The following is an 18,221-nucleotide window of genomic DNA, read 5'->3' as shown; positions in this document are numbered from 1 at the left end:
CTAAACTCATTCAGGCACTACTTGTTAAAGCTAATGACAGCTATCTAACAGAGATGAAAGTAAGAGCTCATTCATTGGGTTTTGCCATTATAGCTGGATAAAAACTTGTCAGTATTTTATCCTGTAAAATAGCTTGCAGTTCCATCTAGACTCTCCCTGTGTCCAGGATCAGTTGCTCTGCTAGATTCCCACACTGCTTTCATGAACTCATGTCAAATTAAGCCAGGACACGCGCACACACATTTATTTACAGGGTGCTTGGTAGTTAACATGGCAGAAATGCTGCCCTAAGAGCACCACAAACAAATTCTCACATTGAAGCCAAGTTGTCCAGGCCCAAAGTGGGCAGAGTCTTGCTTTGTTCTCTATCCCTCCACCATGAATTCATGTGCCTCTCCTGGGTAAGAGTCCACTTTAAACAATTAATAGGAATGCTCCTGGCACCAGGGAATCTTCCTCCTCACCTTTCCTGTCCATCTCCATGCGTGGCTAGTAAAGTGACAAAATATTTCCATCCCAGTCCTCATGCAGATATTCCCCTCTCTGCAGCAACAGACTTTGTCTCCATGGCCTGGCTGTAAACAACATTGTTATACCCCTCTCTGTTACGAGCTGTTTCAATAGCAAAGAACTGGATCCTGGTGACTGAAAGGGAAAAAAAAAAATCTGTTTACCTAACAGCCCCCAGCATACACAAAGAAACAGAGACTTACTCGAATATAAGCTTTATTCAAACCACCCTGCACAAGAGACACCAGGGCTTCCAGACTTCTGGGTCAGAAGTCTGGCATCCTAAGGCTGCCTCAAAATCATCAACCCTGGGAGCTAGGATTTTCCAGCACTACAGCAGGGACTGTGGATGCACCCGAAGATCCTGATCCAGCCAAATGCTCTGGGGGCTGGCAGGCTCCCTGGCACAGAGCAGTTTCAGCACCAAGCAAGCCTCAATGTCTACACTGCCCAGGTCTGAGAAGAGGAGGGTGTACGCAGGTGCTTACCAAATATTGTGTTCTCTTCCGTGTAGTCCTTAGTGCAGTCCAGACGGAGCAGGGTGCCATAGTTGAAGTCTTCAACTACTCCATCAAACTGCATACAGAAGGGGCGCCATTTCTGGAGACAGCAAAGAGAGCTTTCAGCCTTCTTTCTGGGAGGCAGATAAACTGTGTCCTCTAGTCTCCCTGCCACCTTCCTACAATGGCCTGGGGAGCTCCACGGCCACTGGACTCAGCTAGAGTGAGCAGAGGCCAGAATCACTGCAGGAGTTCCTAGACATCCTGCCCAAGGTTTCTCTAAAGAGCTGGCGCTCAGGGATGAGCTTCATGCTTCCTCAATGAAACGGGCTGGATTGCAGGGGGCTTCAGTTTGGGAAAGTCTCTCTGAATAGTGCAATTCTGGTTGGGAGCAAGAGATCTATATGTACAAATCTAGGACACAGTAGGGTACAGGCAGGCTAACCAAGGAGCCTCAAAATGATGGGTAGCAGGGAGCACTTGTGCAAGAGAATAGCAAGCATGTTGCTTGCACTACACAGCAGTCAGAAAGCAACACCCAACTGGAGACTGGACTTGAAATATTTGGCAGCTAAGGAAAGCACCTTAGCTTTTGTTTTACTCTTGAGCTAAATATCAGAATACCACTATCCCGTCCCGCTCTGGCCAGATAAACGCTCTCCACGGAGAGGGGGACCTTCCCCCTCACAACCACTCAGATCCAGAAGCTCATGGGCAGTTTGAGTCCCAAAGGGTGATGATACACATAAAGCACTGACCGCTTTGGCTGGTTCCGATTTGAGCTCCTCTGGATCAAGCACATCGATCTTGAGGTCACCAAAGCTTTTCCTGAACTCAGCATAGATCTGGTCATCGACTTTTGTAAGTTTCAGGAACTTGGGGTCAACAGAGGAAATAAGCTATAAAGGAAGCATGAGAATCAGATTAAATGAGACCAGGCAAGCAGCAGAGGGGTGGGTCACCACAGCATTCATGCTGAATGAGAGGAAAAATACATAGGGCTTTCAAACACAGTGGTAACCAAGTTACCACTCCCTCGCCATCATGAACCACAGCCAGACAGTGACACACCTCTCAAAGCAGGTGATACTAGCTCTTAACAAAAGCCCTTCACCCAACAACCTGAACTCAGTTCTGGGCACTTTTCCAAAGTTTGGACCAGAGTGTCTATCAGTTACAGCTAACTGCATCCCCTCAGCTCGCTGTCACCTCTCTTGGTGGTTCACTTTCTCAGACTGGGCTGCAGTCCCCCACATGTCAACCCTGATTACCTCAGCAGGCCTGACTTAGGTCCATACCCAGCAATTCTGTTCCCTCCAGGAGCAGTAACAGTGATGTCCAGCAACCAAGCAGCTTTCTTCAAGCAAAGTATTTATTTAGCACAGAAGCATTTCAGAGCAAACTGCTGGGAGCTAAAATGGGAAGGGCTGCAAATGGTTCAAGTGATTTTAAAACAATCAGCTGTCTATATGCATGTTCAGCCTGATACTGAAACTTACCATTCCCCAGAGCTGGGGAAGGCGAAATCTTCATCTGAGCTGGACCTGCCCATGTTAGAGCGACTGACCACTCTCCCCTGCTTTAGGCACTGTCACTGTAATCTTACCCAGTCCTTTGATCACTCCAACCATTTACAGCACTACCCAACTTCAGTTTGGAGTGTGTCCTGTAATTCCCTGACCCAGTGTTTGTTAGGAGGTTGCTTATCTATACAGATTGTGTTGCTTTCCCCACAACCCCCTTATTAGATCAATACATTCATACGGGAAAATCTTACAAGCCAATACACAATCCCTTCCCCTCACTGACCAAGTCACATTCACAAAATTACCACATCTCAGTCTTCATTTCCAGTGCCCATGGAAATGAGAACTCATTGGCTAGAAACAAACTTGCTTCCAGTGTCTACAGCACTCCTTGCTATTCCAGCCCTGGGCTCCCCACACACTGCTGTGCTAAAGCCCCTCAATCCTGACCTTGAGCCCCCTTCTGCTATTTTAGTCTGAGGCTTCTCTCCGGAGAGACTGAAATACGTCAGTCGGGTAGTGGCTTATTACAAGGATAATATCAGTGGGTTATTTTTATTAAAATAAAAAGCTTGAGAAGCAATTCTCCATGGACTTACATTAAAATAGACTTCAGCGTGCTGATATGCTTTCATGGCCCAGATCATTTCAATGTTGGGCTGCAGAGAAAGAGAAAAAAAGCTGTAACATCCCCTTAAATGCTGACCTGGCTCTGTGTCCAGCACCTTCCATTACCTAAGCATTTGCAGATGTTTTTGTAACATAGATAGGGCTTAGGTTTCCACTAGTTTCATGTTGATATTCTTCTCAACTTCCTGTCTAAAACAGGGGAAGGCTTGTGAGCATATGAAGAAAGCTGCAAGAGTAGCATCAGTCTGAGGAGATACAATTCACTGACATTCTAGGGCTGCTTTCATGCTAAAGTGCCTTATCAATTTAAGATGCAATTCAAACTATACATCAATTACACTTTCTCACCACTGAAATGCAACCACCTCTGGGTGGAACATGGAAGTACAGTAGTTGTACAGTATTGTCAAACAGACAGGAAGTGGAAAAGAACACAGACAAATGAAATATAGGAGAAACCTAAGCCCCATCTACATTACAAAAATGGAAAGTTTACATGTTTCTGCCCAAATCATGTCTGAATATGTTTCCCTCCCCTCCCCCTTGCCTACAGGGACTACATTATAACTGGGTTAGAGAACAATGTTATAAGCAGACACATCTAGGCAAGAACATATTTCCCTAATGTGGGTAGCAGTTTTTTCTTGTCCACCCAGGCAAGAATAAGCTATTTATACCAGGTTTTAGCCACCTCCGTGTTTCACAATCATATTTCAACATGGTTAAATTTGTGGTAGAGGCAGACTGTAGTTATTCATGTTGGAATTTAGATGGGACACTGAACTAACAAATAGGACAGGGGATGGGGTCTGGTGTGAATGCAGCACTGATGCGAAGTGCCCATTTGACAGCTTTGGAGACTGAAATACTGTGTATATCCAAATGGGCATTGACAGTGCAAGCGTTCCCCTGTCTACCCACCAAACACTGCCAAGCTACGGGATTTTTAGCAATCACAAGTGGTTCTTTGTATTCATTTGAAATAGCATCAAACAAGGACTGGGAAGTTTAAAAAATCTGGAGTACACACTTTCAGGCAACAGCTCGGAACAACTCTGAGGTCAAATACATCATGAAACAGAGACCTCAGGGGTAACAACTACACATCAACGAATGTAAAACTAAGTGCTGCTCCTATTCAACACCTTTCTTGGACCCGCAGAAAGAAAAACCTATTAGTCCCTCATCAGTGCTCTCTCGGGCCTTTCTGGGAATACTCACATCATTGCCATAGGCTTCAGCTGGCAGGGACAACGCATGGGCTGCTGCCACGGCTTCCCCGGCCCCCTGCACATGAAACAAAGAGAGATGGCTGCTATTAGAGCCACAACTGGAACCACACAGAGAAATAAAGAGAACGTGGGGTGAATTTGAGTTGTATTGAAACAAATCAGCACAACTAAATGGCAAATATATAAATCGAAGGAGTCAAACGAGCACTGTCAGGGTGCAGAAGACTGTACAGAATCCTTGCTCTGAAGAGTTTATAATTCACAAAGGAGGGGGAAAGGGTTGTAACATAAAAGCAAAGAGCAGTTGTACTGGGCATGCAGCCCTAAATGTGCAGAGACCCTTTTACTCCTCACTACAAAGAGCAGCTCCCCGAGACCCACACATACATGCAATGCTAGTCTATGGGTGGGTGACATCACAGAGGGAGGGGGGCAGATGGAGGTACACATTATGCTCTCCCTTCTATGCCTGAGTGGTTACAGGACACTGTGGGGCTCAGCCCCAGTTAGACACAATGAAAATTCACCTACAGAGCAAATTTCTGCCTTTGGAAGGCAGAAAACAGGGATGTGACATAAGGACAGTGTCCTAGGACAAAACTCCCCTCTAGATGCTCCGTGAGGCATCACACCCTCTGTTCTGCCCTTCCAAAGGTTCTATCCCCCCACAAAGACTTTGTTTCACCATGATCCCTACTTACAAGGGCTCTGCAGCCCCTGCAGATCAGCCCCATGCACCCCCAAAACCAGGACTGTGTCCCCCTCCTTTCAAGGGCTTCATAATCACCAGGACTCTAAATCCATCCCCAAATCTTCTCCCCGACTTGGCATCTGCTAACCCCGACCCCCCACACACACTTTAAACTTCCCCCAACACCCCCCCAAAGCTCGACCCCCCCATCAAACCTTCCCCCCAAACCCCCTGCCCGGGGCTCGGCCTCCCCATTAGTCCCGTCCCCCCCGGAGCTCGACCCCCGGCCCTCTAGGACCCACTTTTCCTTACCAGGGCTCCCAGGCCGCCTCCAGCAGCGGCCATGCTGCCTGTGACCCCTGACCCTCCATCGTCCCCCTTCCGCCCACACCGGAAGCTGCCCAGCCAGTGTGGTCACTGAGCATGCGCACAGCCGCGCTCGGGGGAGTCGAAGCGTGCAGGGAATGGCGCATGCGCAGGGGGGTGCCTGATTCGCTTCTTTTTTTTTTTTTTTTTTTTTTTTTTTTTTTGAGCTAAATATTATAATATTTTAATATTAAAAACACGGCATAAGAATTATTATATGCATAAATCCAATCTACATATCAGCCTCTGTATTATGTTGCAAAGTGCAAGAAAATTACATAGACATCTAGCAGACAGTATGTCACAGTCTGATGCTAGTATTCATTTTAAGAATTACTATTAAGTTCAATGGGCTTTGAATCAGACCATAACTCTTTAGGTTTTTAACTGTTAGTCTGACCTTAGCAGTTAATAGAATAGTTTTGGATGTATATAAATGTATCGAGTGTAAGAAAGTAAAATATAGTTTCTTTTAAATATGTTGAAGGACTGTTTCTCTCCCAGCTACAATTGGCAGCTGCAGTACTGATTCGCTTCTTACTGGGCAGATGCTGCGTGGTATTGCGGTGCTCCCTGGCTCCCTCTGGCGGCAGCTCCAGCACATCACAGCCTGTCCCTCTCCACCCTGTCCCTAGGCACCAAGGTCCCAGTGCCGCCCACATCCCAGGAAGCTCCCTCCAGGACACCAGGGTCCCTCTCCCACCTTAATAAGAATAATAGCACCCAGCCGGTGGGTAGCATTTTTCAGCAATCACACTCAGAGCACTTTACAAAGGAGGGCTGTCCCATTATCCTCATTTTACAGATGGGGAAACTGAGACAAAGGGCTGAGAATTGACTTGCCAGTTACCCAGCCGCAGAGGCTGGTCGAGAACTTGGCTCTCTTAAATCTTGAGCCAGTGCACTAGCCACAGCACCTCTTCAAACCTACCTTGCTTTCTATCCCAATACTTCTGATCCCCAAACACTGGCCTGTACCAGGTGGGCTACACCTGACTCTCAGTACCTGCAATTGTATTAATTGCAATGACGTCCTTTGAATTGCAGAAGGAGATCACGCACCCGCGAGCAGGGCTCTCTCATACACACATACTGGTAAATTACAAAGCCATTATTTCTTCCCTACGGTGGCTGGGTCTTTTGCAAATTACAGAGCCATATGCTGTCAAAATTCAGGCCCAAATTCCACAATCTTCTCAATTTTTAATGGGCGGAGAATATTCCCTTGCGTTCCACTCTGCTGCTGAGAACTAACCAAAAGGAAGCATAGCAAAGGCTCCCAACAGCAGTGCTTAATTTGTGCCAGGACATGCCAACGCTGAGCCTCCGGCACCTCTAAAGCTTGGCAGCTTGTAGCCCCAGCACCTCGGCTTGCCGCATCAGTTATGAAAATCAAAAAAATTGCTTCAGCCCCAGCATCTCTTTCATTACAAATTAAGCACTGCCCAACAGCCATTGTTTTTGTGGGACCTACAAAAATCAAGTATGTCATAATTCCCATGAGTCCTGTGGCACCTTATAGACTAACAGACGTATTGGAGCATGAGCTTTCGTGGGTGAATACCCACTTCGTCGGATGCATGGGAAGTGGGTATTCACCCACGAAAGCTCATGCTCCAATACGTCTGTTAGTCTATAAGATGCTACAGGACTCTTTGCTGCTTTTACAGACTAACACGGCTACCCCTCTGATACATAATTCCCATGCAATCTCTGTAACCACACTATACAAAGCTATGATGGTTCTGTCCAAGCAATCCCCATGCCAAGCCCTATTCCTAGGCAGGGTGATGACCATATGTCCTGTTTTGGCTGGGACAGTCCCCTTTTTAAGCCCTGTTCCGGGCATCCTCCATAGGGGGGCATGGAAGAACATTCAGGGGGGGTCTTGGGTGAGCGGCACCATGGTGGGGTCCCCTGGGGCCAGCCCTGTGCAGGGGGTGGAGGAAGAAGGGGGTGGGGAGTCCCTCAGGCCAGCCAGTCACATTTCACTTGGGGAAATATGGACACCCTATTCCTAGGGCTTTGCTCAGATCAACAGTGTGACTCCCATAAGGCGCTGTTTTGACCAAACTCTTGGACACAGCATTTGGTAAGGTTTTTGAATTAAATAAAATTGCCCTAAATATAGTCAGCCACATGCTTAAGGAAATAAAAATCGGTGACAGGTCCATGTGCAGAGCAAAGCCAACAAGGGAGTGAACTGTTATTTTCCAGCTTCCAAGGAAGTTGGCAAATAGTAGAAACTAACAGGAAAAACAGTCACACAACAGGATCCTTTTATAAACAATTATTATTATTCCTATGTGTTGTTTGGTGCCATTCAATAAAAATAAAAACAGCCCCTGACTCAGTGAGTTTACAATCTCATTGTCACCTATTAGTTTTTACAGTGGGGCTTAGGGGCTCCAACCCACATCATTATGCTCACAGCTGTATAAATGCTTTGTATGAAACAGTTCCTGCCCTGAAGAGCTCAAAATCTAAAGAAACAAGACAGGCAACTGGGAGGAGAGACAAAAAGTGACTCACCTAAGCTCACACAGCACCAGAGTCAGGATTAGAAGTCAAGTCTTCTAGTTCAACATCATAACTACTAGACTACAAAAGTCACAACAGTACAAACAGCCTAGAGTCCCTCTGACTTCTGCATATCTGATTCTGGGCTCATTTTCTACTGGCCTGGATCTTGCAAACTTCTCCACACAAACAGACTCTTGCTCACATGAAGATCAGTTTACAGGGCTGAGGCCTTGATTGATTTTTATAAATTCCCTTCTTGTGGGAAACCTGGGATTTTGATCAGTGGGTTTCTTTCACTCATTAGTATCTGTAAGTATTTGCAGCATGAAAAGTGCTGTAGATGTGCTAGATGCTAATGATCAAGATTTTATTTCCACGGTTGAATTCGGCCAGGGTGAGCTTGTGGAACTGTCTCTCTTTGGAGAGGGCTGTTCCTCCTTAAGGCCACATTTCAGCGTCTAGCAACAAGCCTGAGGCTGATTGGGTGAAGTACTGACCCCACTCACCTAATCTGACTTTATAAATGGCTTGAGGGGGGTAGGTCTCTGTTTGCAGGGAGTGTTAGTGCCAGTCCCTTTAGCAGACTATTTTAAGTTGTGTGAGTGAGGTGAGTTATCAAATACAAATGTTAGCAAACACTTATTTTTCTTTTAAAGCTTCCTCTTGCAGTTAGCAATGTCTGTGTCCTGGGAAGAGATGTAACCTGAGGGTACTGTATTGTGTGTCCTAAATGTCTCCTGGAAGGCAGAGATTTGCTGTCCTCTTGTGTGTGGCTAGTGCTACGGATGTAGTGGTAGGATTGCTGTAGGAGCTCAAAGGGATTAGGCTCACAACACCATTGATGGTCGGGGGATTTGGACTTGAAAATTGCAGCTGTGCTGTTTGGAGAGGGTATCCCCTAGGAATAACCAGGGACACAACAGTGATGCTATGAAACTGTAACTTGCCCTATCTTGCCAGTGCTGGGGACAAGCAGGGATCTGATTTCATTGGACCAGCAGAGCAACTCCCTCTTAGCAAGTATCAGAGGGGTAGCTGTGTTAGTCTGAATATGTAAAAAGCAACAGAGGGTCCTGTGGCACCTTTAAGACTAACAGAAGTATTGGGAGAATAAGCTTTCGTGGGCAAGAACCTCACTTCTTCAGATGCAACGACCCCTGTTCTAGGATATGGTAACACCCTGTTATAGAGAGATCTGATGACTGTCCATGTATTATATCTCGCTAAACAAAAGTTCACTTTTACAAGGATTGGTTTTGTTTCTGATAGTTACCTGGCAGGGATTTGTAAACTTTTTTAAACTTCCAAAATAAATGGGCGGGAGGGGTTGTTGGAAAAACTAGAAATGGTGCAGAGAAGCGCCATACAGATTTGAGGGCTGGAAAATGTCTTGCATCTGAAGAAGTGAGGTTCTTATCCACGAAAGCTTATGTTCCCAATAGTTCTGTTAGTCTTAAAGGTGCCGCAGGACCCTCTGTCCCTCTTAGCAAGCACTGAAAGAGCCAAGTATCTTGCCCTAGCATAGTGGCTGTGATCAATGCTGGTGAGGGGGAGCAGCCTTGTGGAAGTCAATAGCAATGCTCTTGATGGTCAGGATCTGACTTCTCAGGCTGCTAAGCACCCGCCACTCTGCTGGAAAGCCATTGGCTCTGGAGTTGTTTGGCACCACTTATAATCAGACCCTAAGTGTTTGAGATTGGGCCCTTTGTTGCTCTTGTTTTACTCCGCTAATAAACAATGGCTACTACAGTTTGTAGTGATCCTGCTGCAAAGAATTGCTGGTGCCCTTGCTAACCTCCAATGTGTTTAAGTGTTCAGTTCTGGTGTTAAAAAGGTACATAGAGAGATTTTGCTCAGTTTAATAAAATCACTAGAAATGACTGGGTGTAACGACCCCTGTTCTAGGATATGGTATCACCCTGTTATAGAGAGATCTGATGACTGTCCATGTATTATATCTCGCTAAACAAAAGTTCACTTTTACAAGGATTGGTTTTGTTTCTGATAGTTACCTGGCAGGGATTTGTAAACTTTTTTTAAACTTCCAAAATAAATGGCGGGGAGGGGTTGTTGGAAAAACTAGAAATGGTGTAGAGAAGCACCATACAGATTTGAGGGCTGGAAAATGTCTCTCCTTGTGCTCTTTGAGTCTCTCAATCTCTTTAGTTTACCAAAAAGAAGATTGAGAGGTAACTTAATTAGTGTTTAAGTAGCTTCATGGGGAGAAAATACTAGGTCCTCAGAGTCTATAATCCTGTGGAGAAAGGTATAACAGGAGCCAATGGCTGGAAGCTGAAGCCAGAAAAATTCCAGTTGGAAACAAGGCCCAAATGAACAGTGAGGGTGTTAACTATTGGAAAAAACTGGGATGGGAATGGTGGATTCTTCAGATCCAAACAGAGCTTAGTCAAACCCAAATTATTGGGTTCAATACTGGGGTAATTGGGTGAAAACTTAATGGCCTGTAAAATACAGGAGGTCAGACTAAATGATCTAATGCTTCTTTCTGGCCTGAATTCTGTGGAAAACTTAAATCCTATATCAGTGGGGCTGTTGCAAAGTTTTTTAGCTTAGTAAAGACTCCACTCTAAATAACATCTTCTTCCTTCCCAGGAAAGTGAATCCTAGGAACCATGGCTCTTAACAGTAGTGCCAACAGCAGCAGTAAATCTGAGAAGCCAGTGTCTCTAATCTGGGGTAAGAACCTGTCTCTCATGACTGCTTCTGGGGATATAATTTCTGTGTATACTGTGATTAAGAGCCATGCATGCAGCTGAAACAAGTTTCCATTGACTTGTCCTCCCTCCCATCTGCTTGTTTCTGTCCACCTGTTGCATCTTGTTGTCTAGACCAGTGATTCTCAACCAGGGGTACGCGGAGGTCTTCCAGGGGGTACATCAACTCATCTAGATATTTGCCTGGTTTTGCAGCAGGCTATGTAGGAAAGCACTAGCAAAGTCCGTACAAACTAAAATATCATACAATGACTTTATACTGCTCTATATACTAGACACTGAAATGCAAGTACAATAGTTATATTCCAATCAATTTGTTTAATTCTATGGTAAAAAATGAGAACGTAAGCAATTTCTCAGTACTCATGTGCTGTGACACTTTTATTTTATTATGTTTGATTTTGTAAGCAAGTAGTTTTTAAGTGAGGTGAAACTTAGGGTAGGCAAGACAAATCAAATGCCTGAAAGGGGTACAGTAGACTGGAAAGGTTGAGAACCGTACAAACACAGGAGGGCAGGGAGGACCATATGTCTTCCTGTCCAGTGCCTAGCACAACGGGGCCCCAACCTCTGTACTACTGCAATATAAGCTGTAATAACTAGGTGGCTTCGGGCTACTTCAGGAAGTGTATTCCAAGGCTCCCCTGACAATCACCGCCCTCAGCTGAAATGAAACCATTCTTCCAAGGGGCTGAGAGGCTCTGCTTCTCGGTGACCAACCAAATAACTGGAACCCTTGAAAACCTGCCCCTCTGGAGGGAGGCAGGCTCCAGTGGTAGGTTCTGGAGAGTGCTCTCATCTAGAGATGAGGATGTGCTTAGGTTGTTGTGGGCCTCAGGACAGCCATCTGCCTGAAAATCATCTCAGTACAGTCTCCTCTTTAGTCTCTCTGAGTTGAGCAGTCCAATTACTTTGTACCTCCTTAAACTGCCACCCAATTCTTCTTCTCTCCCTAATCTCTTAGGAAGTGAACTCTTCCCCTGTGTCTTAAGCATCTCTTAGCTCCCGTTGGTCAACACCTGTGGCAGCTCCACAGGACAATGTTTTGGCTCTAATATCAACCTTCCTGACGGGTGCAGGAAGCAGAGAGGAGCTTTGGGGAGCCAAACTGCTGCCTCTAGTTTGGGGGCACTTATGTATTGGTGGCTTCTCTCATGTGTCTTCTCCTACCCCCCCTTACCAAAAACGAGGTGTGGTGAAAGCACCATCTCTGACACTTCAGCCTAGACGTGACTCAGCCGAGAATGGGGCGGGCGGTGGGCTGAGCTGACCTGATGGGGCCTCTGCCTCATCCACAGGATGTGAACTAAACCATGAGAAGCAAACCTATACATTCAAGATCCCAGATGAATGGAAGTATGAGCAGCAGCTGGCCCTGCGGACAGTGAGTACCTGGCCTGTCCTTGCCCGTAGAGGGTTATCGGGCAGGGTGTGGGCGCTGGTGTTTGAAGTGGGTAGCTGAGCACAGGCTGGCCTAGGAAGCTAATATAAGGACATGGAGAGGAAGAGAAGACCCCTAATCTAGGTACCATGATGTTCAGATATGACCAATCCCACTTCTAGAACCATCTGGCATGCAAACCCTGCAGGGAGAGAAGAGAACAGCCTCATTACTCCCTTGCCTGGGGCCGTGCACTCATTCATGCTTGTTGACACTACTGGCCCTAGAGCACCTGTAACATGGGTCTCTGCATGGCAGTTCAAAGGGCACTGCCACTAGACCAGCCTGCCCAAGTCCCTTCAGTGCAACCATTTCCTGCAAGGCTGGCCTGCTCCAGCCACAGAAGGGAGGGGCATGTTTTGCAGAGGAGTATCTATGCTCTGTGTCCCACTGTCTGCTCCTGTGTTCATGTCCACAAGGGCTGCTGTGGAAGAACAACCTGTGCGGGGTGATAGGCCCTAATTCTCCCACCCCTGATCTCTGCCAGGGTAAATGGCTGCCCTGATCAGTCAGTCAAGGAAGCCACTCTCCCTTGGGACTGGCAGAAAGTGTGGTGGAGCTCTAATGAGCAGCGGCAGGGTCTTCCTTATTGGCTTATAGGCTTTAGTAGGGTTGCCATCTCTGAGGCACAAAATACCAAGACCTTTCCTGAACCCATAAAACTGGGCAGCTGGCAGTGTGTATGGAGCACCCTCCCAGATTTCCTGGGACAGGGACCCCAAAGGGATGGTCCTGAGAACCTGGATGGGACCAACCCTAGGCTAGGGCCCTATAGACTTGTCTGGAACCCTCCTTCCCAGGTCTGGAGTTTGGCGGGGGGGAGAAGTCTAGAGTTGGAGCCTTCACAGATGTTGCTGGAGTTCTGCCACTAAAGGGGTACTGATGACTCATGCTTTCACCCAAAGATCTGCCTAGGAGAAAAAGCCAAAGATGAGTTCAATGTTGTGGAGATTGTACCCTCTGAGGACAGCCAGGATACCACGCCTGTGCCCCTAGCAACTCTGAAACCTTCAGTACTGCCAATGGTGAGTGCCCACTCATCAGTCTCTTAAAGGACTCTGGTGGGGGACAATGACACTGATCTGGGGTTAGCTCAGATCAAGCATAAAGTCCAACCAGAGATGGGCCTGAACAAAAACACAAGATCTGAATGGCTTGTGGACAGAACCCTGTAGTTTGGCTCAGCTCACTAGAAAAGGCCAGACTTGGAGCAAACCCGAATGCTGCCCTGGGCAGTGGACAGGTTGAAATAGCAAAGGGAAGCTTGATGTGGCAACAGCCCTATAGGGAGGGGGAAATCCATGAGCTGAAGGCTGAGTGCATCCACCCAGCCTTCAGCTCCTGGCAAAATAAGTGTGCCTTCATTTTCCCTTTCCTCCTGAAGACTTGCTCTAGGATCCTGTCAGGCCTGAGAGCACACCTGCTTTCCAGATATAGCTTCTAATTGAGTACTCAGCATAACCTGTTATCAACCAGACACTGCTGCTTCACCGCTGCCCAAGGGGGCAGCAATGCATGCATGGCTCTCCCAGCTAACAGCCCTTCTAGGCAGTTCAGTCCTTGCCCTGAAGAGCTTACGAAGCCTATCACTGGGGAGATGGGTAGCTTTCCCAACAGGCCAGGACACTGAAAATCCAGCACTGATAATGCTCAGCTGTGCATAAACCAACTCCTGTGTTGTCTCTAAATTAACTAGCCCTAGTCTCTCCTAGGAGGGAAATGCATGGGGGAACCTCCTGCCAGGCTCTGGCACTTGTCTGTAGGCAGTGCAGGAGGAGGAGGGGGAAAGCTGAAGGCCCATATAACCTGTGACATTAATCTCTTCCAGGCCACCATGGTGGGGGTTGAGCTGACTCCTCCTGTCACCTTCAGGTTGAGAGCTGGCTCTGGCCCAGTCTACATCACTGGACAACATGTTACATGTAAGCGAATGGAGCGAGGTAGGAAGAGGGGATCTGAACCCAAGTCAACCCTGGTGTAAATGTAATGCAATGCCCATTGGCTCCAATGGGAGCTGCACTTGCTGGATCTACTCTGTCCCCTAGAGGATGTCCAAGGCCTACCCACGTGCCAGCACCTTGGGAATTCAGTGACTTTCCACCATCTCCAGGCACAGGAAGGCCACAACCTCGGCACAACGTCCCACTGTCAGAGCAGGGGCGCTGCATGCCTCTAACCACAGGTTCTCTTCCCTACCCTTTCCTCCAGGCAGGATGGCTGGCAGGTGTGCTCTGGGGATAGTGGCTAGTTCTAAAGACTCCCACTCCTACTAAGGAGCCACTAACCTCAGTGACACATCTAGGTAACTTGAGCTGTGCTGCAACCTACGTTCTCAATGGGGCCAAAATCAGCTCAAGTTAGTGTCTCTTTGGAATGAGGAGCATCTCTGCCATTACTAACTGCGGCTTGTTGGGCTTGCTCTAATCAGGGCCCAGAATAAAGCCAAGTGTGTAAGTCCCCCAATATGAGCAGCAGGTCACTGAGAGGCATCAGCGTGTCTAGCCGCTTTAAGGGTGCGTGAACAGCTCTGAGCCAAGGCTGCTCTGCTTTGCAGTGGTACCAGATCTCTCCTGGGATGAGGAGGAGGAGGAAGAGGAGGAGGTGGCTGAGGAAGAAGAATCTCAGGAGGATTCTCCCCCCAAAGCCATCAAGCATCCAGCTTCCAACAAGCGGGGTAGCATTGCCAAGGTACTGCAAGAACTGTCAAACGAGGAGCACCCACTGTCAGTTGCATGGCCCAATTCCTCCCTGGCGGCACCACTAATTCCCTGGTGGACCTGCTGGTTCTGAATCTGTCCCTGGGTGTGGAGGTGACTAGTGAGAGAGTAGAGTGAACTAGCCTATCTAGTCTCCTGGGCCTTGCAGAATCTTGCTGGCTCACCCAATGAACCCTGAGAAGCGGCTGATGTTCTGCTGGAGGTGATTTCTCCAGCATGAGACTCCTGAGTGCTTGTGACCACTGAAGACCGCATTGCTGCCCCCAAGAGTCCTGGGGGTATCAATATGGAGATATCTATCTCATAGAACTGGAAGGGACCTTGAAAGGTAATCAAGTCCAGTCCCCTGCCTTCACAGCAGGACCATGTACTATCAGTTTTTTTGATTTTGTTTTGTTTTTTTGCCCCAGATCCCTAAATGGCCCCCTCAAGGATTGAACTCACAACCCTGGGCTTAGCAGGCCGGGTAATGAGTGTCTTGGTTAAATTCCAGTGTAGCTAACTATATGTAATGTTCTGCTCCCTAACCTCTTCTTCCCCACCCCCTGTCAAATGAACACTGCATCCTCCAATGCTGCTGCCCTAACCTGTTGCATAGTATTGCTAAGGGTTTAACAGCTATGCTCTAGCCCAGAGGTGGCTGCATTTCAGTGGTGGGCATATAGCTTCCAAGTCACTGCTATCTCTGGAATGTATTCTATGGTGCTTGGACCCCTCCCTTGACCTGGGAAAGTCCCACATGGATAGACTGTTTTCTTGCTGCTACAGCTGATCTATGCCTGTGCAATAACCTGTTTTCCTGCTATAGGGATAAGCTACACAATTCTTCCTACTTTGGAGAATTATGCTCGGGCAGTTCAAAAAAATGTCCTCTCCCCACCCGTGACATAGAACTTGTGCTAGCCTTGTCAAATTTAACTCAATCTTTCTTCTTCCCAGAAGAAGAAGATGGAGAAAGAGGAAGAGAAGTGAGTATAATCAATGGTGCGGTGCAGGGGAGTCAAACAGTCTGGATAGCACCCTCTAGATGAGATGGTGAGAATACTGCCTGACCGATCTCTGGCACAGGTGGAAGCTAAGGATCTCATGGCAAGAGGGGACTAGAATTCCATAGGCCAGGAAACACACAGTGACATTGACTAACCTCCAGGTCTATGGGAGATAACAGCCTTTTGGCTAGTCCCGGCAGTGCTGCGCTGGTGCCTAACTCTGGTAAAGAGCAAAGGGATAACTGTCCTGTGAATTGCTATGGGAAATCCTAGAGGAACACTGGCATGCCCTTATCCCCATCACATGTGCCCAAAGCCACCAGTTAGGTCTAAGTAACTTCATGCTAAAAACCTAAACACTAACAGCTGGATTGTCCCAGGGAGAGGCAGAAGCTCAGTATCTGTCGTTAGATCTGTGAACGTATGGCATGAGTTTTCAGGAGTGAAGCTATTCTCAATCCTTCTCTTCCCTTCTTTTCTGAGTAGCAACGTTCCTTCTGATGATGATGTCCTTCCCAGCAAGGTAAGAAGCCAAGCACTGATCTCTGTGCCCCTTGGGACAGACTGAGGGAGAAACATGAATAGCATTAATGCTGGCTTGAGAAGCGTTTCACTGTGGCAGTCTCTTCTGAAGCAAATGTGGTTTTTAAAGCTGTCCCTCTGTTCTGCACGGGGCTCCCGTTTCCATTTCATCTGTGGCTGCTTTATCTCTGCGTCACTGTCTCTAGAGCTGAATGACTAGTATTAGTCAAAGGTAAAAAGTCACTCTGCAAATGACTCAGTCTATCTAAATCACTTGCTGAAAAAAATGAGTACCAGATATTCTAGCAGCTGGTGGGTGTCTGCCACATGCCACTATCTGCTTCTAATTAGCTGGCAACCCCTGAAATAGGGCAGACAGTCAAACATGAAAACACCACCCTGGCAGGAAAAATAACCAACAGGCATATGGATAACTAAACCTGGGCTTAGATCTGCACACTCGTGAATTGAGCTCTTGCTGTCTAGTTCTAATGCCTCATCACTTTCCATGTGCTGTTGTGGGAGCAATGCAGAGTCGCTCTGCATTAACATCTTGGCCTAGTGAGTGGGGCCATTTAATCTGGGGGTGCCTAGCCACTGGCCTGTGCTACTCTAAAGCCATAGCCTTGCTTTGTTCCCTTTGCAGGGAAGAGGAGCTGGCAGAGGGAGAAAGCCAGCAGTGAAGAAATAGACTGATCTGCAGCGAGGTAGCTACAAGGTAAGGCTGTTCTGCAAACCGCAGGCTGGCTGAGTAGAGCAAGCCACCAAGATGAGGCCTTGCCAAGGAGATGAGCTGATGGCTGTACTGTCATGGAGAGACCAATATTGTGTCCCAGGTTCCCCATGCATGCAGCGGCTAGGGGAACCATAACCGTCTGGCCACTCCATTGTCCTCCCTGGAGGCAAATGCTGGATGCACTATGCTATATTTAGTGGTGCTGTGTGAGGAAAATGGCTAATCAAATGCCACCTAATTGGGGATGGGTATTTAAGGAGAGGACTAAGGATTACAACACAACGGGATTCGGATAATCCACTAAGTAGAATCCTTCCGGCAGGAAGCTACTGGCATAGTATCTAGCTGCCAGCAAAATGGTCTAGCAGCCTATGCCTGGAGGTAGGACTCCCAGGTTCTGACTGACTTACTGTGTCGTTCACTGCTCTGTAGTGCTCTGAAGTTATACAAATGCTCATATTGTGCACTGGCTCCGAACCAACTGGAATCCATCTGTGGGGCAAGGTAACTTTGTGGGAGGTACAAACTAGTGACTTGTCTCTGGAGAACTCATCTGGCACAGAAGTGCTCCGGGACTTTGCCCTTATGCCATGCGAAGATCTGACTTCTGTTTCCCCTTGCCTTCTAGGGCCTGGTACAGAAGAGACCAGAGAGATTGGTGTGCTTTTTTCTGTAAATGTCTTTAGAAAAAATAAAGGGCCTTTTATTTTGCACCCTGGGTTTCACTTTCTTCTTAAGCCTGGAAGAGGGTGGGGCACCTCTGGACAGAGCAAGAGACTCCAAGGAGCCAAAGCCAGAATTTCAGGATGGACTCAGGCCCCACAACTAGGGTCAGATTTTTTTCCTTCAGCAGCTTCAAATTCTAGCCATAGTCTAGTTTTGGCGGCACACCTTAGACCAGTCCATGTTCCACTATCTCCCCATAGCCTGGGATTTGCAGGCATTGTTGGTAAGAGGCTTTCAGATACAACAGCACCAGGGCGAGGCCTTAATGCTTCAGCTGCAGGTCGTCTACCAAACAGGCAACAGCAGTGGGTGTTACGCTGTAGGGACAATTGCCCAGCTTGTATAGGGTCACATGATGAGAATACCTAAGACTTTCC

At 47.4% G+C, this 18,221-nt stretch overlaps 2 protein-coding genes across 7 annotated transcripts; one reads left to right on the top strand and one right to left on the bottom strand.

Annotated features, from left to right (window-relative positions):
- Nucleotides 1–217: 217 nt before the first annotated feature.
- Nucleotides 218–5,548, bottom strand: PBDC1 (polysaccharide biosynthesis domain containing 1). The gene is made up of 6 exons (XM_005285094.5): nt 5,402–5,548; nt 4,388–4,453; nt 3,136–3,195; nt 1,769–1,909; nt 999–1,110; nt 218–645 (listed from the first exon to the last, which is right to left on the bottom strand). The coding sequence occupies exons 1-6, from the start codon at nt 5,432–5,434 to the stop codon at nt 524–526; spliced, it is 534 nt and encodes a 177-aa protein (XP_005285151.1). The 5' UTR covers nt 5,435–5,548; the 3' UTR covers nt 218–523.
- Nucleotides 5,549–6,035: 487 nt separating this feature from the next.
- On the top strand, nt 6,036–17,831 carry NPM2 (nucleophosmin/nucleoplasmin 2). Of its 6 annotated transcripts, none has more exons than XM_065584607.1 (10): nt 6,036–6,185; nt 10,592–10,675; nt 12,012–12,097; nt 13,060–13,179; nt 13,983–14,094; nt 14,709–14,842; nt 15,811–15,839; nt 16,347–16,383; nt 17,029–17,100; nt 17,747–17,831. In XM_065584607.1, the coding sequence occupies exons 2-9, from the start codon at nt 10,612–10,614 to the stop codon at nt 17,071–17,073; spliced, it is 627 nt and encodes a 208-aa protein (XP_065440679.1). In that variant the 5' UTR covers nt 6,036–6,185; nt 10,592–10,611; the 3' UTR covers nt 17,074–17,100; nt 17,747–17,831. The 6 variants fall into 6 exon arrangements, with proteins under 6 accessions (XP_065440679.1, XP_065440680.1, XP_065440677.1 ...); XM_065584608.1 differs by lacking the exon at nt 6,036–6,185 and adding an exon at nt 8,449–8,585 and having other exon boundaries at nt 15,814–15,839; XM_065584605.1 differs by lacking the exon at nt 6,036–6,185 and adding an exon at nt 8,449–8,585.
- The last annotated feature ends 390 nt before the right edge of the window (nt 17,832–18,221 follow it).

The sequence above is a fragment of the Chrysemys picta genome, chromosome 2 (assembly GCF_011386835.1).
Source record: "Chrysemys picta bellii isolate R12L10 chromosome 2, ASM1138683v2, whole genome shotgun sequence".
In the NCBI taxonomy this organism is placed as follows: Eukaryota; Metazoa; Chordata; order Testudines; family Emydidae; genus Chrysemys; species Chrysemys picta.
Note: the sequence above shows the minus strand (reverse complement) of the source record. Positions and strands in the feature narration are given on the sequence as shown.